At 43.2% G+C, this 21,594-nt stretch overlaps 1 protein-coding gene across 1 annotated transcript in view; it reads left to right on the plus strand.

The window, feature by feature from the left end:
• MYCBP2 (MYC binding protein 2) overlaps window positions 1–21,594 on the plus strand; it is a 419,800-nt gene that overhangs the window by 241,302 nt on the left and 156,904 nt on the right. The window contains exons 41-43 of the mRNA XM_065413662.1: window positions 5,066–5,291; window positions 5,719–5,837; window positions 15,403–15,490. Coding sequence (XP_065269734.1) covers window positions 5,066–5,291; window positions 5,719–5,837; window positions 15,403–15,490 — 433 coding nt within the window. The remainder of the gene's footprint in view (window positions 1–5,065; window positions 5,292–5,718; window positions 5,838–15,402; window positions 15,491–21,594) is intronic.

A 21,594-nucleotide genomic window follows, 5' to 3' on the forward strand; every position in this document is an offset into this window, starting at 1 on the left:
TCTCTTTGGCTCTCTTGTTTAGTGTTTATATATGAAATAGATAATTGAAAAATAAATCCTGGACAAAACCCATTTAAACTGGTATTAATATTGACAGTACCAATCTGTAATTTAAGGGGAAAAAATCATTCTGTGTCTGTTGTAATTATCCCAAAACAAACATTACAAACCCGGGAAATTCGGACTTCAAGGTTAAGATGAAAAGAAGTCCAAAGAACAAGGCATGGAATTGCATAGGTAAGGCACTCACATGAAGTAAAGTCTAGGTAAGGCCGTCTCACAAAGTAAAGATTAGCCTGATTTTTAAAGAGATTACTTTGAGACAAAAAACATTAAATCCATTAATCATAATTGTGTTGCTATTGCATGGAATATTGCATGGTAAAGCAAGAATAAGTGGCAGAGCGACTTAAAATGATGACAAGAAGCTTATGCTTAATTTGGTAGAGAATGGTGAAGCTATTAGAGCAATGCAAAAAGAAGGGGGAAATGGTCTGGAAAATGGGCAAATAAGATGAATCTGTGTACAAAAGATTATTCTCATGCCTTCTTCTTTTGGATTTCTTTTCAAGGATGATTGGAATCTAATAAGGATAACTGAGATTACAGACTAGTTTCCTACAGTCCCCAGAAGTCAGTCATTTGATTCAATTGTTTGATTTTAGATAAAAATAACCTGTTTTTCTTTGCGTACTTATCTACGTGTGTGTCATTTCTGGTGCGCATGTGCCAGAGATCGGAATGTTTTAGCCAGTGGTGTCCGTTGGGCCATGCCTGTACCTTTCATGCCTTTTAGCACCCTCTCTCCACAGAAGAACATAAAGGGGCTGGCACAACCAACCACCCTCATTTCCTTTACACTGCCTGTGGCTGAGACACAGCACTGACTTAGCAGTTTCTGGCCTCTTGTACTTCTGCTCCCACTTTTTCCAATTTATTGTAAATACCTGTTCTTAGGATAGGATAGTTTTAATATAGTTTAAGACAGTTGATAGGAATCTTATTGTGTCTTAGTGTAGGCTTTAGTTCAGGCAAGTTTTCTTTGTTTCATTCAGCCAGTACCAGGAGTCAGCCTTAGAGATGGTCAAAAATCTCTTGGCTTTAAATATTGTTCATTGTATGAGGCAGCTCTACCCCCAACCATAGACATTCTGCGTGCTTATTTTGCCCTGGGGAGGAGCACATTAAAGACCAATGTACTTTGTAATGTACTAGTAACAAACTGCTGAATCCAAGGAGGCAAGGTTAAAAACTTATCTCCTGGATAAATCCATGAGACCTGCCTCTGGTCCAGAGAGGCAGGATACATCTGATTTGGAGTAATCTTCAGTTAGAATTCTTCTGTTATGTCCTCATCTTCCAGGACTATCTCTGTCCCTGTGAGGCATTTTCTTGCGGCTTCTGTGGCTGCTCGTTCCTCACATGTTGAGAGAGAGAAACCCCTGATCAACTTCTGTAAGGAGCATAAGAGTGGGTCTCCCACTAAAAGTTTTTTGGGAGGACCAAAAAAGGGACAAATCTCTTTGTTTCTGCTAATAAGGCCTTCTCGTACTTGTAGGCAGCACTTACACTTCATCACCAGTAGTTTTGGTACCGACTATATCGGCACCTTTGAATTTGGTACTGACCCTTTCAATTTTTGTTTTGGCACTAATGCAATTGGTACTGATGTTTTTTATATCAGAGTTTTGCCTCTGTCTGTCCTTTTGCTTTCTTTGTCCATATTGGGTTTATCTCCAGCACCATCTAAAAAGCTCCCAGCACAACATAATTTTCAGACCCCAATCAGAGCTGCTGCTCAATTTGAGGGAGATCACTCCTTTATCTGTTCTGCTGTGGACATAAGTGGGGGTGGTTCCACCCTCCAAGGGTCCCTTTTTTATGACCAATATATTTCAGACCCCCTGCCTGCTATATCCTCCTCCCACTCTTTATTCCTATATATCTTCCTCCTGGCCTTATTGGGCACTGTGGTCTATTCAGCACATTAGAAGACAGTAATCTACCTGAAGTATCACAAGTCAGATCTCCATCCCTGTGGCAGCCACCTACAGGCCATCAACAGCAATAACAGTCTGCCCATACATTTTGTACAGATGTTTCAGGCCATTGGTGAATTACCTCCTCAGCAAACAAGATTGTTGAGATATGGGTATAGTAATATGTCTTGCTTTCATACCTTGAAATTTAGCTTTCAGTCTACATGATATATATGCCCATTCAGCAAGCACACAGGAAATATCTGTGTTTTGTAGTTGGTAACTCACATTAACAATACAAAGTGCTCCATTTTGGATTATCAACATCTCCAAGAAATTTTTCAAAGTGTATAGTGGTAGCAGCAGCCCACCTCTGAATTGGCTAGCTCATGGAAAATCTCCTCAGCAGATCACAATATACTGTACCTGTTGTTGAGGTTGGGACTAAAAATAAGCAAAACAAATAACATCTAATTTCTACACAGAAAATAGAATCTATTGCAGTCCTCATAGACTCCTTTATGGTGGAGGTGTATCTGCCTCAAACCAGATTCAACAAGTGTCTACTGATCATCCAGCCCCGGCAGACTCCTGAGATGATCATGAGGACGCATCTGCATTTGCTAGGCCGTATAGCCTCATGGACGTTTGTGATTCTCTGTCCCAGCTTCATCTAAGTTGTCGTCCGAGGATAGCTGAAGTCTTTCTATCATTCCAGTTTGCACAGCTTAGACATTCAGATCCAAACTGGCAGAAGGACACTCAGCAAATATGTCAAGGTGTTCCTTTCTCCCTCTTTTACATTTCCTGTAAAGTGTATAGTGCCCCATGCCTTAATGTTCAGATGGGGAGAGCATTTGGATGCCCTCACAGTACAAGGTTGGTAGTCCAAAGAGGAGGTTTGTCTGCATAGCAACATCCTAGAGCTCAGAGCAGTATGTCTGACTCACATCAAGGCCCAAAACATCCAAATAGTGATGATCAATACCACTTCAGTGTTCTATATCAAGAAACAAGGAGGTGCCAGATCTACTCCCTTATGCAGAGAAACTATTGTGCTGTGGAATTGGTGTATCCACCACTGGATAATCAGTAATTCATCTGATAGGTCATCATGACATATTGGCAGATAATCTGAGCAGACACTTGCACAAAGAACCACTTCATACAGGACCTCAGGTGGTTGATCAAAGACTCGGTCATCAAGTCAATGTTCAGGCATTGGGGCATTCCCCATGCAGATTTGTTTACAATCAGAGGAAAGAAGAAATGCAAGTTTCTGCTCTGGAAGATGTTAGAGCCCTGGTTTGAAGGCAGATGCTTTTCTGATTCCATGGAATGACAGTCTCTATTATGCCTATCCTGTAATCCCATTAACCCCTTGCGATTTGAGGAAAATCAACCAGGATTCTGCATTAGTCATTCTCCTAACTCCATCCTGGCAAAGGCAGTATTCATTTCCAGATCTTCAGACTTTATCCAAATATCATTTCCTCTCTTGCCAGACTTGGTCAGTCAGACTAACTTCATCCAGATCTTGCCTCTCTTTATCTCATGGCCTGGAAGCTCTGTAGTTAAAAGATATGGAGAAAACTTGCTGTATGGATGTGCAGAATATCTTGATTCAGAGTAGAAAAGATCCTAGTAGGTTTATTTAAAATGAAAGTGCTTTTCTATGTGGTTAGCCTAGCCTAGCCTCTCCCCATCAAAGACAGAGATCCCTCATATCCTTGAATATTGACTATCTTTTTGAAAATATCTGGATTATCTATATAGTCTCTGTGTTTCTTTGGCATCCATTTTTGCTCATCATCAGCTGATTGTCATGTTTTTTTCTCATCATCCTGTGATCATATTTCTTTTGAGGACTCCTTCAGGTATTTCCTACAATCCGAGGACCACCCCTGTCCTAGGATATTAATATCATCCTTAATTGTTCAGTAGGCTCTGCATTGGAACCTATGACCACACATTTGTTAGCTCATCTTTCCCTGAAGATGGCTTTCCTTGTGACAATTACCTTGTCATGAGTGGGTCAACTTCAAGACCTTATAGCTGGTCCTCCTTATCTGATCTTTCTCAGAGATAATTAAGGTGTGGTCTAAGTTTCTCTGAAACTCTCCTTTTCATTTGATCCAATACATTCATTTGCCAGTCTGCACCCCCCCCCCAAACCCCAAAACAAACAAAAAAACATATTCATCAAAAGGGGAAGCCAACCTGCACCCTTTAGATGTTGTCCAGGTCCTAGTATTTTATTTACACTGAACAAAGTCATCTAGAGTATCCCCTAGGTTGTTTATTGCTTTTGCTGAAAGATCTAAAGTGCAAGCAATCTGAACCACATGTAGGTGGTGTCAGACTATATTAATATGTTCTAAATTAGAGCCTCCAAGGTAAATTAGAGTGCACTTGACTAGAGCATCTGCAGCTTCTTTTAGGGGTATTTCCATAGCTGTTGTACATAGAGCAGCTATTCCAGGCACTTTTCCATCATAGAGAAATGTACATCTGATGCTTGATTTGGCAGAGCCATGCCTAAGTCATTATTTAATTAGAATCCTTCTACTCTCCTCCATTAATTGTTACCTGCTTGTGAGTCACCATAAGTGGAACACACAGACAAGCACTCGAAGAAAGGAAAATTACTTATCCCGACAGTACCTTCAAAATGTGGTGTATATATGCGTTTCATGACTCACCCTCCTTTTTCCCCTCCCACGGAGTCTAATTACATCTTGACTTTGCATTGGCGAAGGAACTGAGGGTCAGTTGGTTGCTCCTCCCTTGTATGCCCTTATGGGAGAGCAGCTTGGGGGCTCTAGGCTATGATGGGCATAGGCCTGACCTAACTGACACTGCTGGCTAACATGTTCTGATTTATGGTCTATGCATACCAGAAATGGAACACTCATAGGCAACACATCTTGAAGAACTCCAATTACAGTAGAGATAAGTAACTTTCCTTTATCTTTCAATACTTGACCATTTTTAAATATTAAGTTTAAAGTAAGATACTTAAACCAAAATTAATTAGAAGTGCACAATGATTTTTGTGTTTATTTTCCAACTGTTATTTGTTTTAGGTGACTTTCCCAGAATGCGTCAGGTGGATGACAATAGAGTTTGATGCTCAGTGTGGCACAGCTCAATCAGAGGATGTCCTTCGCTTGCTAATTCCTGTCAGAATTGTCCTGAACTCAGGATTTGGACAAAAGCAAACTCCTGTTCATGAAAATCTTAATTCATGGATTGAACTAAAGAAATTTTCAGGCACATCTGGATGGCCTACCATGGTTTTAGTGTTGCCAGGTAAAAAGAGTTTATAAATTGCCTGTTTAAATAAAATGGAGGGTTTTGGAGTATAATTAACAAAAGTGAACTTAAATTATAGTAATTTCCAGAGAAGTAAACTTTACTTAGTCAAAATTAGACTTTTGATGACTATCTTAAATAATGAGACTGAATTATTCAGTTTAGTTTTTAGAATATAAAGCTGAGGAGAAGCCAGGACTCAGATTAGAAAGGTGGGCCAATTATAGCAATTGGTTGGATATCATGGAGTAATTATTTGCTTTCTTTTATGTGGTATAGATATGCAGATTGCTCAAGTGTTTCTTCTACCAGTTATGTTTAAAGGCTAATTTTCATATTTATTTTTGTGATATAAAAGTGGATGAAAAAGGAGGAATTCACATAGATTTATTTATTTTATGTTAATTTCATTGTATCCTGTTAGGAAATGAAGCACTCTTTTCACTGGAGACTGCATCAGACTACGTGAAAGATGAAAAGGCCTGTTTCTATGGCTTCAAGTGTTTTGCAATTGGATATGAATTTAGTCCAGGATCTGATGAGGTGAGAATAAGTGAAGCTACTAAAATTACACCAAATAAATTTGCTTTTCAAAAGGCAAATTATTTTATACCGCCCTTCCCTAGTCAACATATCTTTTGAACTGTAGTTGTATGGAGATTCGTTGTTTCATGCCTTTTTGTCCAGCTGCATGTGCATTATCCTACTGTACAAGGGTTCTCAAACTTTAACAGTTGGAACAGTCTATGGACATGTAAGGGACTATAAAGTTCTATAATTGATTTAAAAAAAAATCTATTCATTGCATCAAAACTACTCTATATCTCCTGTAATTCTGTTCAAGACATCTGCCCCGATTCCATTATGCTGAGATATCAAAAATCTAGGAATGCTCTGTAATAATTATTAATCCATAAGTACATTTTATTAGCTTAGGTCAGGGGCGGGCAACTTTTTGACCTGAGGGTCGCATTGGGTTTTGGAAATTGTATGGAGGGCTGGTTAGGGGAGGGGGTCATGACCTGGTTTCTCCCCCCAGACTCCTGTCCCATCCAACCCTCCCCCCCCCCCCGTTCCCTGACGGGCCCCCCGGGACCCCTGCCCCATCCACCCCACCCGCTCCCTGTCCCCTGACTGCCCCCGGAATCCCCACCCCTGACTGCCCCCCCCACCCCATCCAACCTCTCCTCTCATTCCTGATGGCTCCCCCGGGACCCCTGCCCCATCCAACCACGCCTTCCCCCTGTCCCCTGACTGCCCCCACCGCCCCATCCAACCCTTCCTCTCATTCCTGACTGCTCCCCTGGACCTCTGCCCCCATTCAACCCCCCTCTTCCCCGCCCTCTGACCGCCCCGACCCCTATCCCCACCCCCTGACCACCACCCCAAACTCCCCTGCCCTCTATCCAACCCCCCTGCTCCCTGCCCCCTTACCGTGCTGCCTGGAGCACCGGTGGAGCCAGCCACGCCATCGCCACAGTGCAGCACGCAGCACCGGCTCTGCAGCTGCGCTGCCCCAGGAGCTCGCAGCCCGCTGCCCAGAGCATTGCGCCAGCGGCGCAGTGAGCTGAACCTGCAAGGAAGCGGGAACAGTGGGGGAGGGGCCAGGGGCTAGCCTCCCGGGCCAGGAGCTCAGGGGCCGGGCCGGATGTCGCCCGCGGGCCATAGTTTGCCCACCTCTGGCTTAGGTCATTGTAGGAACAGTGTCTTCTATTCTTTTTCCCCATCATTGGCCAATACCAGACTCTTCAGAAGGTGGTATACAAACCCCTAAAATAGAAAATAATGCAGTAAGTTGCTTATTGAGAGAAGTTTCTTTCAAACACTAGGTATTGTTTGATGTTATGAAGAATGAAGATTAATATTCCTTATACATTTTTATCTTAGTGTAATTACAGATACTTTAAACCTCTGAACATCTAATATTCTCTCAAATGCTCCTGAATATGTTGCCTCAGTAATACCTATAGAAGTGAAAAGAACAAGGAGTACTTGTAGCACCTTAGAGACTAACAAATTTATTTGGGCATAAGCTTTCGTGGGATGCATCAGATGCATGGAGTGGAAAATACAGTAGGAAGATATATATACACACAGAACATGAAAAGGTGGGAGTTGCCTAACCAACTCTAACGAGACAAATCAATTAAAGTGGGCTATTATCAGCCTGAGGAAAAATCACTTTTGTAGTGGTAATCAGGATGGCCCATTTCAATTTTTCTTGTGTAATGTTGACATCACCACACACTTAAGGGAGCCCCCACCCCACCCTCCAGTCACCTCAGTTTGTTTGCTGCCACAGAGAATGAACAGAAATCCTTCCTGACTTCAGGACTTTTTCCCCTCAGCCTAGTTTAAGACCTTATTGTAAATATTTAGGCGAGAGTAGCATAGGATAGTTTAAAGTAAATATCCCTTCCCTTGTTTTAGGAGCCTTTGGACCATGCACCCTATAACGGCTTTAAGAAGTGCGCCTCTTGTTTGACAATCACACTACCTCCTGTAGAACGCATCACCTTTGTTGTCATATTCATGGACTCCACTGAGCCCAGAGCCTTCCTTCCGGAGAAAAGATTTTTCAAAACTTGAGACTCCCTCACAATTCAGGGAACAACTAGTTCAGACCTCACAATTTTTCTGAAGACTAGTAGGCTTGATAACTTCATTGGACCTACATCATTACACCTTTTGCTTATCTGAATATGAAAACCTTGCAGCACTGGATGGTGGGTATGATATTCTGGGTGCAATCCAGACCAGTGAGGGGCTGTCTCAATGCTGCCCTGCAAACTTGGGTGCGTCACAGTGCTTTGCTGCTGTAGCCTCCACCAAGGCCACTCACAAACAGTCATCCAGCATGCAGGTCACACCCTGAGTGTCTGTGTGCCCAGCAACTCTGACCCCAGCAGCCTGTGACTGAAAACCAGACACACTTTGGCTTCCAGCAGCCTTTGGTTGCTAGTTGCAGGGTGACTCCAACACAATCCCACTCCCAAATTTCCCCCCAAAAATGTGTGTTCTGCACTATCCAGCCCTCTCCTGGACAGTCCAAATATATTAGGTCCATTGCCTCGCTAAGGGGATCAGTATGCAACAGTCTGGTACTTGAAAAGGAATACCCATGCAGTTCACAACACTGGATTAGTTTTGATTAAGAATAAAACAAGTTTATTTAACTACAAAGAGATAGGGTTTAAGTGAGTACAAGTATAAGGCATTACACTCAGAAATGACTAGAGAAATAAAAGTAAAATGCTTCCTAGGACTAAAACTTAACCAGCTAGACTTGGTTCAAGATAACATTCTTACCACATGCTCCCAGCAACATGGCTGACCAAATTTCAGGTCAGGATTTCTCCCAAAATCAAATGCGGGGTTTCAATTGTTGTCTTAGGTGAAAGAGCAAGAGATGGATAGGGAGATACAACTTGGCATGTTTCCCCCCCCCCCCCCCACCACCACCACCACTTTTATAGTTAGTTACTCTTTGAAATATATTTTCTTGAGGGTTACCCTAAATAAAGTTCACTCCCATTGTGAGGATGGAGGAGTATGGTGGTGAAAGAGGTTCCATTCTGTTGTTTGCTAAGATGCAGATCTATTTGTTTCTGCCCCCTTTCCTTGCAAAAGAACCGCCACTTGACAGGTGATTGCCCATCAGCTTTGATGACACCTCGCTAGAGGTGTGAGCTTGTCCTTTGTCTTTGAGAAACTGGTTTACCCACTCCCCAGACTTGTCTGGTAAACACATTTGAGACCCAATTTCAGTTTGTTTGTAACTTTACATATAGTGATGCTACACACATTTCATCATGATATTATTGACCAGTGAGTTATTCTTTTTCAAATGATACATTACAAGGCATATTTTATACAAAGGTGATTACAGTAGTGTGAATACAGGGGTACATTCCATCTCAGTGATTCACTATACACTGAATGTACACAGCCTTCAAAGGAAACTGGCCATCCAATCTCAAGTACTCCAATAGCTTCATTGATGGGAGAACAGGGAAAACATCATCTGGGGAGGAGGAGAAATCTTCATTGCCCATCACTTGCCATCACAGTCACCACTGTTACCTCCGATTTGGCCTGGGGTCCACAGTACCAAGACCTCTAGGTACATGATCGTTGAAACACCTTAGTCCAGATTGTATATCAGCATGCTAGAGCTCAGAACAGTGCAGTGGGCCCTTAAAGCCTATTGCGGATCCCTGCAGAATTATATAATACAGTTGCTTACAGACAACACTATAGCTGTGTGCTGTATCAATAAACATGGAGGAGTGCATTCCCAGCTCTTATCTGTGGAGGCAATAAAACTATGGCTGTGCTTCATCTAAAGCTAAACCTCATTGCATTTCACCTTGCAGGGGTGGATTAGATGGAGGTAGATTTGCTCAGCAGGCCATCTAATGATCAACAGAAGTGGTCCTTGAAACCAGTGGTGACTGTAGCACTATTTGATGTCTAGGGCCATGCAGTAATAGACGTCTTTGTGCCCAACAAAACTACCAGATGCCAAGTTTATCACAGAAGAGTATATAGGAACAAAAGCTCCCTCTAAGATGTGATGCAGCAGAACTCAATCCAACTCTATTCTATATGCCTTATCTCCCATTTCCCTGATACCCAAGGTCATAAGGATTAGCAGTTTGGATAGAGCAAACATATTAATAGCCTCAATGTGACCTTGTTAGCACTGGTATCTTCAGATGGCCAGAGAGCCACCATAATCACTGCCTATCTGTCCAGAGATCCTGTCTTAACCACAAGGGAGGATTCTGCGTTCCAACCTAGAAATACTCACCTTACAATGTGGAGGATAGCCTACTGAGTAATGTGGACTGTTTCTGTTTTTGAAGGGTTCAAATCGTCCTTTTGTAATCCAGGGAAGGTGCCACTCTGACATATGATTGTAATATCTGCTCAACACAATTCTGTTAAGAACAAGGACTTCTCTCCCCTACATTCTCTAGGTTCCTCCCATTAGGGAGCCTCTGCTGTCATAGAACTTTAATTTTGTCCTAACAAAGCCGCTAGGTCCTACTTACGAGCGTTTTGCTCAAGTCTCTCTTGTGCGCTTATTAAACTTTTCCTGTTACATCTATAATGGAAGTTCAAGAACTGCACACCATCAATTATGCTGCCACTACCCTATACCCGCATATCCTTCAACAGTCATTTAGCACTCTATTTCTACAACTGGAGTGCTATAACAATGGGTGGGTGGGTATTAGATATCATTCAATCTGGCTATGCGATAGTTTACTTCCCTACCTCCTCCAAAACCCCCATTCCATTCCTCTTCAGGGACCATTCTCATGAGGGGATTCTTAGGCAGGAAGTAGAGTCCCTCCTCCAATGAGGAGCAATAGAGTGGAAACCTCTCCAACACCAGGGAAAAGGTTTTTACTTGATGTACTTCCTAGTACCCAAAAAGAAGAGTGGTTAGAGACCCATTCTCCAACTCTGCAATCTCAATCGTGTTATTTGCAAGCTGAAATTTCATATAATCACATTTGCTTCCATAATCCCACCCCTGTAAAAAGACATTTCCATTTACAGCTCTCTCTATGACGGACACGTACATTCACGTGGACATTCATCCCCCCCCCTCCCCCCCCAAGCAGTTTCTCAATTTCATGGTGGGCCCAGACCACTTCCAGTACACGATGCTTCCATTTGGTTTTGCCACTGATCCCAAGCTCTTTATCTAAGTCATCCTGGTAATAGCAACTCATTTCAGGTAGAAAAGTCTGACGGTCATCCCTTATTTCACCAACTGGCTTCTTGTTGCCAGGACATTTCAAGAGGCCTGCATATCGACCTCATTAATACTTCAGCTCCTTTTCTCTCTTGAAGCCAGTGTAAACTTTGAAAAGTATATCCTCACTCTGATACAGACCACAGACTGCATGAAGTGACTTTGGACTCAATCACAGCAAGAGCTTATCTACCAAGGGACAGGTTTCATGCCATGAACAACCTGATAGACCAGGTTATTTGCAACCCTCAAGTACCAGTCAGAACTTGTTTTCCTTCTGAGACATGTGGCTTCATGCACTTGTTACCCCATTCGCCAGACTCTTCTTAAATTGCCTAGAGCCGTGGCTCCAAACAGTGCATTCGCTGACCAAACACAGCATGAATACCACAGTGACGCTTCCTTCGAAAGTAACGTAATCGCTAATGTAACAATCTGTGATGTAATGTCATCCCATCAACTATGTATGGGTGTTCCCTTACTATCCCCCTTACCGGACAATACAGTAATTACACATGCCTCCCTTTTGAGCTGGGGGGGCCACACAGACATACAGCACAATGCACTTGGACACCCCGAGAAACCAGGATGCACATCAGTCTTTTGGAATTTAGTGCAGTCTGATAGGCTTGCAATGCCTTTCTTCAGTTTATCCAGTTCCATCATGTCTTCATAACGTTAAACAGCATAACCAACTTTTACATCAACAAGCAAGGAGGGGTAAGATCCATTCTCTTGTGTATAGAAGTAGTTGCCCTATGGAATTTGTGTATTAGGAATTGAATCACCCTGTCCTCATCTTACCTTCTGGGAACTCAGAATGTGTTGGCAGACACCTCCATTAGGTATTTTGCTATTGATAATGAGTGGGAGCTGCATGATTCGGTAGTGAACAGTATTTTCACTCAATGGGGAACCCCACCTAGAATCTGTTTGCCTCCCAAATGAATAGGAAATGCAACATCTACTGTTCTAGGGGAGCTCTAGGTCTACACTCTCAGGGCGATGCTATCCTTCTAACCTGGTCAGGAAACCTGAACTATGCCTTTCCTCTCTAGCATTCCTACCTCAAGTCCTATGGAAACTTCAACAGGACAGGGCACAGCAGGAGTCATACTCCTCGCCCCCAATTGGCTCAAATAAATTTGGTTCCCAAATCTCCATTTAGTGTCATCTCATCATTCAATCAGTATCCTGTCCTTTCCTGATCTCTTGACCCAGGAGAAATGCAGTATCAATCACCCCATCCCTGGAGCACTTCATCTCATTGCTTGGTTTTTGGATGGGTGTCAGACTTAGAACATTCCTGCTCTGAAGCCGTACAAACCATCCCTAATAACAGCAGAAAGGAGTTCACTAGGAAACATTATTCAGCTGAGTGGAAGAGTTTTTCCATCTGCATGCAGCTGGAACACAAATCCCACGTCAGCAAATATTCCCCTTATATTGGACTGTCTGCGTTCTGTCAAAATGACTGGGCTCTCCCGCAGTTCTATACAAGACCACCTGGCAGCAATCAGTGTGTGCCATCCACCATCAGATAATTACTCAATTTTAATTCGCCAGTTGCAGCTCCCAGCCGCGTGGGGTGGCCCTGCAGAACTCTGAGCTGCGGGGAGGGGCACCCCTTTGAGCTCCCAGCCACCATGTGTGATGGGGGGGACCCCACAGCTCTGAGCTGCCGCTTGCAACAGGAGGGACCCTGGCACTTTCAGCCACTACGGGCAGTGGGAGGACTCCGGATCTCCAAGCCGCCGCAAGCACCTGGGGGACCCCAGAGCCTCATCAGCAGTGGGTGCTGGATCCCTTCCTCCCCATTTTGTCAGTTGTTCTTAGTAAAAATCAGGGGGCAGGTCAAGGGCTTCCATGAATTTTGGTTTATTGTCCATAACCTGTCCGTGACTTTTACTAAAAATAACCATGACAAAATCTTAACCTTAGTTATTAGCCACCTTCTTCGCTGTCCTGAATGTAAATTAGAGCATCTTTCATGCTGCTCTTAACTCACCCAGCTATCCATAGCTCCAGACCTTTCCCCCCCAGGAATTCCCTATGCCAGGGATTCTGGAGTGTTGCACAGATCTGCGGAGCTGATTGTCTACCACCTGGGGACTTAGTCAAGCTGGCCAGGGCACAAAGGTGGATCTGGCTGTGTTTTTCAAAGGGGTCAATGTATTCTTCTCCTCTTGTTTTTTACTCTTTTCTCTCATAGGGCAAGATTCTGATATCCTTGATCACATTGAATAGAAATTTACTCAACAAGCAATCCCATTGAAGTTCATGGGAATACTCCGAGAGTATGCTGCTATTCAGTGCAAACAAGGGTATCAACAAGTAGTCACTACAGAATTCCTTAGATATAATTTGAACCATTATGTTCTATTTTCATAAAACTCAAAGATTTTTGAAAATCAAACTCAGTTTTGTGCTGTTCATGATGCAAAAGACAGACCTCCTGTTTGGGCAGAACAGAATGGCTGTATAACCTAATTAAAAAAAAATGTACAAAGCAGAAGGGTATCCTTGCCATCTAGACATAAACACAAATTATTTTAGTGTCAAGACCAGTACATGGGCAGAAAGAGAATATGATTCTGTGAAGGTGATGTAGCAAGCAGCAGTTGGGTGTCAATCCACATGTATGCTCAACATTTCAGAATCTGTAATCGGAGTCCACTTGGGCTCAGTTGCATAAGGACTTGAGTCCAAGACACACCCTCTAGTTACAGATTAGTTAGCCTGCATCTATGGAAGGTGAGGCATAATCAAGATTCTAGATTGGAGGGCTCTTTGGGCCAAGAGATTTTGGTCTTTCTTTGTATATTGTCTATCTCTGAAGGAAATCACTACCCTGGAAGCTCCTCTAGTTAACTGTTCCCACTAATTTGTTTCCTTTTCCTGTATGTGGAATGAATAACTTCCTGAGTGCAAGTTTAGAACCCATGCACCCAATTTTCAGAAGTGCTGAGCCAACCCACAGCGCTCTCTAACTTAAATTGGCATTGCACTCAGCACTTACAAAAATCAGACCCTTTGAACACAATGGAAGAGACTGCACTCTTAGGTTTAAAACATGAGCTCAGACACTTTTATGTTCCACAGACAGAAAAATGGAGAAACTGGAATGTAGCACAATAGTCCCCTTTCCTCTGACTGGGGAGGAACAACACTCCCCTTCCCACCTTAGAAGAGGAGCAGCTGGGGGGAAAGGGAGCCTAGCATCTGGGGAAACTAGTGTGGGGAAGAAATTGGGGACTCCCTCAGGAGCGGAGCAGAAGGAGGTTGAGAGGCCACACTCCCTTCCTCTTCCCAGAAGAAGGGGGATCATTCCATATATAAGGACCAGCAAGGGGGAAGAGGGGTTCTCATTTCCAACCCACCCGCAGAGCAGCAACATCAATGGGGAGAAGAACCCAGAGCTTTTTACCCTCCCTGAGGGCCAATATACAGGGAAGAGGCTGTAAGGGACTTCTCCTGAGGACCAGCAGCTGGGTGGAAGGAGAATCTGGAGTCCCCTCAGCCAGAGGCAGTAGGGTAAGAAAGGGGGAAGCCCTTTGAGTAATGGTACCTCTAAGTTGCATATGTGAGTGAGTTCATGCATGCTGCATACATGAGCACATCTTAGGCCTGGTCTACACTAACCCCCCACTTCAAACTAAGGTATGCAAATTCAGCTACGTTAATAACATAGCTGAATTCGAAGTACCTTAGTTCGAACTTACCGCGGGTCCAGACGCGGCAGGCAGGCTCCCCCGTCGATGCCGCGTACTCCTCTCGCCAAGCTGGAGTACCGGCGTCGACGGTGAGCACTTCCGGGATCGATCCCAGAAGATCGATTGCTTACGGCCGGACCAGGAAGTAAGTGTAGACCTGCCCTTAGAGGGAACATAGCTTTAAGGTATTAATGCATGTATATACAGTTGGTTTATCTAGTAGTATGTTTCCAAGTTCCCACTCTTTTAAGTGAATGCTACAGGCTAAAGAAAACAGTTATCTTCTGGTAAGAGTGATTCTGCTGAGTGTAAAAGCCTAGCAACCGCCTACATTTAATAAATCCTATTAATCAGAGAAATTGTTTTCAACCTTTTTTCTACTGTGATCCCATGTTACAAGGAAAAAAAGGGTCAGGACTCTCCTCCCTTATAGCGGTAAAGCAAGGAATGTGATTGTAACTCCGTGAAACCTGTTTATGACCCTAAGGATGAGCACCCCTGAACTAGAGCACAATATTTTTCTCTCTCTCAATCTTTAGTAGTTTGTGGGCATTCTATTAATACAACTACTCAGCTTTTCTTTTCTGAAACTACCTTTGGCTTTAAATTCTTCTTATTTTTGAAGGGTATTATACAGCTTGAGAAAGAGTTGGCCAATCTAGGAGGAGCATGTGCAGCTGCTTTGATGAAAAAAGATCTGGCACTTCCCATTGGTAAGTCTCTCTTAAAGAACATAATTTTTTCCTTGATAATTGATTTATATTATATTTTGTGAATTACTAATATTCTATGAGATTTAAGATTGCTTCCAATTGGAGATAAAATTTGTTTTCACTTTAAGACTAAAAATTAATCAACACAGATAAATAGTGGTGTTTTGCTGCCCACTCTACTCCCTTATGTATAGGGAGTAGGGAAATCTAGTATTTAAATCTGACCAACTCACCCCATCTACAGGTAGAGTAGCAGGGTATGAGCTATGTTCTCCAGTTTCTTAATGGTACTTCACAAATGTTCAGGTATCTTACTATTTGTTTTTCTTATCACTGTTCTTTCTCAGCACACTCCACATCAATCATTAAGGAACAGCAACTGTGGTGCTGACTTGTAAAATGTGCAATTATTTGTTTAAAATTAAGTGGTCATGAATATCTGTAGATCTTGGAGCCTAAAATAATTCTTCTCCAAATTTTAAAATTATCATAAGTATTACATTACTTCATAAGCAGACACAGTACACACACATTTTCAATAATACAAACACAATTTTAAAAGTACCACAAGTGACAAAAATGAGATTCAGCAAAAGTGACTGGAGCAGAATATTGTAACTGAACTAGAACTAGTAGAGATCCTAATTCTGACCTCTCACTAGTTTTATTCTGGTGCAGCACCATTGTCTTTAATGGAGTTATTCTTGTTTACAGAAGGCTCACAGTTTCTTATAAGGTGTCTGTATGACTATTTAAATTCATTGCTAGGCTCAGATTAGTGATTAGCTTGTTAGGTTAAATGTAAGCAAAGCCACTAAGTGTTCACATATTGCAAATGAGAGTGCTTAATAGAAAGGGCATGTTAATGAGAGGGGACATATGTTTTTGTGCTTGTAACTGCACACTGATCAAATAGAATTTTTTAAAAATCGGATATTTTCTTGTGCACTTGCACATGCAGATCTCTTACTTTCAGTCGCAATAGGCACTTCTCGTAAATATTTATTTAGCTCTCGAGTATGTTCACCAAGGGGAAGTCGTGCCTGACTAACCTAATTGCCTTCTATGATGAGATAACTGGCTCTGCGGATGAGGGGAAAGCAGTGGATGTGTTATTCCTTGACTTTAACAAAGCTTTTGACACGGTCTCCCACAGTATTCTTGCTGCCAAGTTAAAGAAGTATGGGCTGGATGAATGGACTGTAAGGTGGATAGAAAGCTGGCTAGATCGTCGGGCTCAACGGGTAGTGATCAATGGCTCCATGTCTAGTTGGCAGCCGGTTTCAAGCAGAGTGCCCCAAGGGTCGGTCCTGGGGCCGGTTTTGTTTAATATCTTTATTAATGATCTGGAGGATGGTGTGGACTGCACTCTCAGCAAGTTTGCAGATGACACTAAACTGGGAGGCGTGGTAGACACGCTGGAGGGTAGGGATCAGATACAGAGGGACCTAGACAAATTGGAGGATTGGGCCAAAAGAAACCTGATGAGGTTCAACAAGGACAAGTGCAGAGTCCTGCACTTAGGACGGAAGAATCCTATGCACTGCTACAGACTAGGGACCGAATGGCTAGGTAGCAGTTCTGCAGAAAAGGACCTAGGGGTCACAGTGGACGAGAAGCTGGATATGAGTCAACAGTGTGCTCTTGTTGCCAAGAAGGCTAATGGCATTTTGGGCTGTATAAGTAGGGGCATTGCCAGCAGATCGAGGGACGTGATCGTTCCCCTTTATGCGACATTGGTGAGGCCTCATCTGGAGTACTGTGTCCAGTTTTGGGCCCCACACTACAAGAAGGATGTGGAAATATTGGAAAGAGTCCAGCGGAAGGCAACAAAAATGATTAGGGGTCTGGAGCACATGACTTATGAGGAGAGGCTGAGGGAACTGGGATTGTTTAGTCTCCAGAAGAGAAGAATGAGGGGGGATTTGATAGCTGCTTTCAACTACCTGAGTGGGGGTTCCAAAGAGGATGGAGCTTGGCTGTTCTCAGTGGTGGCAGATGACAGAACAAGGAGCAATGGTCTCAAGTTGCAGTGGGGGAGGTCTAGGTTGGATATTAGGAAACACTATTTCACTAGGAGGGTGGTGAAGCACTGGAATGCTTTACCTAGGGAGGTGGTGGAATCTCCTTCCTTGGAGGTTTTTAAGGCCCGGCTTGACAAAGCCCTGGCTGGGATGATTTAGTTGGGAATTGGTCCTGCTTTGAGCAGGGGGTTTGACTAGATGACCTCCTGAGGTCCCTTCCAACCCTGATATTCTATGATTCTATGTTAGGCAATTCTGTAACATTGATTAGAATCCCTCTTCCCTCGGATTAGAGGTAGTTAAAACTTACTTCCATTGATGACACCTGCTTACCAACTGCTCCCTTCATTCTTCCATGCAAGAGAAAAATACAGAAACTAGAATGCTCCCAACTTTAATTTCCTGGCTTTTCTAACAGTGAATTATCTCCAAAGACAGTTTTTGACTAAAATGCAATTCCCTTCTTGCTAAAGGGGATAGTTGTTAGACTTTGTATAGTCTTTTTTTAAAATTGGTGTTACTACCACAGTTCTGTGACCTTCCCTGTTCGCTACTGGGTAGCAGCTTGTTCAAGACCGAGGAGCAGCCTTTAATTTTATTCATTTTGGGTAGCAGTAGTGAGCAGCCTTTAGTTCTCCTTCTCCTGGATTGGGTATTGAGCAGTGAAGTAGTCTCAGCTAGCACTCTTGTGCCTCCCAGCCATGATTCTCTGCCCCCATTCATGCATAGCGGAGCTGTTGCACAAACACCAAACTAAATTCAAGTGGTGCTCTGTCTGTGAAGCAGCTTTACAGGCTCTTTAAGAGAGTAAATTGTGTTTGGGTGGCAATGCTTGCAAAGGCTAAAGTCTTTAAAAAATAGAATAAAAAAGGTGGGGGGAGGGGGACAAAAGAAAAGATATAAATGACCTCAGAGGTATTCATCCTCTTACTCAGACATCTCCTTCTCTCCTGAGGAAAGGGAGCAGTCATTCAGGCTCTGATCAGGATGTGAAGAAAATGCAACAAAGGGTTTTTTTCCCCCCCTCCTGCTATGTTTGAAATCATGTGCAAAAAGGTTGCATTCATAATCCATGTCCAACTTGAGAAGATGCTAGAGGATAAGCCTTTTAAATCCCCTCCTAGGACAGCAATCCTGCTTCATCCATCCTTGATCAGAGAGGAATAGGAAATCCCTATAAGGGTAGGTGCATAAGCAGACATTCATTCAGATATTACAAGCTGCAAGAGCCAAAAAGTGCCGTTACAGATATACCAAAGATCAGTGCTGCAATAGCATCTCTAGCAAAAGATATGATAAACCTGCTGGAAGGGGATATCTTTCACAAAGATTCAACTGACAGAAAGGTGAAAGCTCAGCAGCTGGATGTCACATCTGGCTTCACCCCTAGAAGGTTGATGCTCAGTCCAAATACATTATCTGCTCATCTAAATTCACAGTCTCTCTCCTCTGCGGGGAACGAACCTAGACGAAATAATGGCAGAAAGCACTACCAAACTGAAATGGATCCTCTCCACCATGCTCTAAGGACAGATAAAAACACTGCTTTCATCCATCCTTCTCACAAAAGTACCAGAGGAAAGACAACAGTTATATGAGGAGAAAACCCTGGAAATGAGGTCTGGGTGGAAAATCCAGAGATGGAGCCGCCACCTCTAAGAGTCCACTGTGACAACAAACAAATGTGCCTCTACTGAGACCTGAACCTAAGAAGCAGAATTTCCCATTTCTCAGAAGAATGGTCTTGATCAACGACAGACAAGGGGGTGAAAGAGGTAGAGAGTCACAGATACTCCCTCAAACTAAGGGCCCCACTACATCCAATCCTCAGTCCCCTATCTTGACGTGACCCCATCAAATATGAGCTGGTGTTAAATGAAATTTCACATCTCCTAGATATAAGAGTAATAAAAAGAGTTCCCACAGAAGAAAGATTCTTAAGACCATACTCCATTTTCTTTCTTGTCCAGAAGCATGCATGGGTGGGAGGGGAGGGGGGGAAGTTGGACCCATTCTGGGTCAACAAATGGATGAAGAAAATAAGGTTCCCGATGGAGACTGTAGCTTCAATGGGAGCATTCCTGTCTCAAGGGGGCTTCCTTGCTTATGTGGAGCTAGCAGATGCATATCTCCATATTCCCATATGACCATTCGACCACAGATTGCCGAGACTTACTTATGGCATGGCCCACCACTAGTATCATGCATTTCCTTTTGTCCTTTTATTGGGCCCAAGGCTCTTTACCAAGATGCTGGTGGTAATAATAGACTCAGATCTCAGTGCACTCACCTTTATCCATTCCTAGATGACTTCTTGGTCAGAGCTTTGACCAAAACAGCAGCAAGGAGTGCCACAATCCAAACACTGGATTTGCTTCAAGCACATGGATTTATGTTAAACACTAAGAAGAGGCCCTCCACAAAAGTAGTTCACCTGGGAGTGGAAATACCCTTCCGTGGCAAAGAATCTAGCTATCACTGGACAGATTCCACAGGATCCAGAATCTGATATCCATGTTAGTAAAGTGTGCAATTCTGACCATAGTTCAGTGTCTACAGCTACTAGTCCTTCTGGTTTCATGAACAGGAATCCTCTCACGGGCAGGGTCCCATATCAGGTGCCTCCAGTCCTTTCTCTTGGAAGTATGGAACTATTAGAGGATCAGGTATTGGTTCTGAACCACGTGCTGAACTCTCTCAGATCATCCTCAGGGGGTCTTCCCATATGCCTTCCAGATCCATAAGAACTCACAACTGATGCCAACCTGATGGGATGGAGACACCTGTGCTACAAATGACAGTGCAAGGCACCTGGAACTCTGGGGAAAGGAACCAGAACATCAGCCTGTTGAAGCTCTCCGCGGAAGTTCCAGAACTACCTACAGGGCAAGCGTGTTCTGGTCCAGTTGGACTACGTGACCACTGTGGCTTACATCAACCACCAAGGGGCATCAAGGAGCATTACTCTACATAAGAAGTGAATGGAGATAATGAAATGGGCAGAGAAGACTCTCCCTTCCATAAGAACAATACACATAAAAGAAGAGCTGAAACAAAAGGCAGACTGATTCAGCAGACACACAGTCAACGACTGAGAATGCTGCCTAAGTCGTGAAGTCTTCATTCTGATTTTGCATCTCTTCATGTCACCTCAACATGAGTATGATTTGTCAGGGTGGTTGTTACTTGGTTTATGGAGTTCAGGGAAGTTACTTCCCACAAATACAGATTTCGGTCTCTCAACTAGCTGTAGCATTCATCGCAGACATGACCATGGACTTGTTCAAATATTCCTCTAGTTCCATAGCTAACAAAGTGATGTGAAGGTACCTATATCTGCAAATCTGGATAACTGATACCCTTCATAAACTTTTAGCTTCAGCCAAGTTCACAGAAGATAATTGTTACAGTTCCTGCAGGACAATTTATCAGTAGGTCTGAGCCCCCGCTACATAAAAAAATCCTCTATCCAGGAAACTGACATGTGGCTGAGGGCTTGTCTTCGCTACCGGGGAGATTGATGCTGCTGCAATCGAATTCCTGATAAATCGACGGCAGAGCACTCTCTGGTCAACCCCAGTACTCCATCTCCCCGAGAAGATTAAATTAAGTCAACTGGAGAGCGTCTCCCATCGACACAGCACAGTGAAGATACCAGGGTAAGTCAACCCAAACTATGTCGAATCCAGCTACATTATTCACATAGCTGGAGTAGCGTAATTTAGGTCAACTTACCCCAGTATTGAAGACAAGCCCTGAGCAAGTTGTCACTGGGGAAAAAACTTGTTGCCAAATTGTTTTGTTTTCCCGCTGTTAGGGCCTTGATATCTGAACTATCTTTATCTAATTTCTTATGTGGCTCCCATTGCTCTATTCTGAGTGCCTCCTACAAGTAAAAATGACCACAATAATTTTATTCCCTTTATCCCTGATGACAGGAAACTGCCTTGAGTTGTGGGGTGGTTTGTTTTTTTCCTAATTTGCCATATATAAATATGAAAGTGAGAGAAGGATGGGTCAGGTCTTCCTCTTCCCTGCAAATGTTAAGCAATTAGAGTGTTTCCCTTTTTAGGGGAATAG

Source organism: Emys orbicularis, chromosome 1 (assembly GCF_028017835.1).
Source record: "Emys orbicularis isolate rEmyOrb1 chromosome 1, rEmyOrb1.hap1, whole genome shotgun sequence".
In the NCBI taxonomy this organism is placed as follows: Eukaryota; Metazoa; Chordata; order Testudines; family Emydidae; genus Emys; species Emys orbicularis.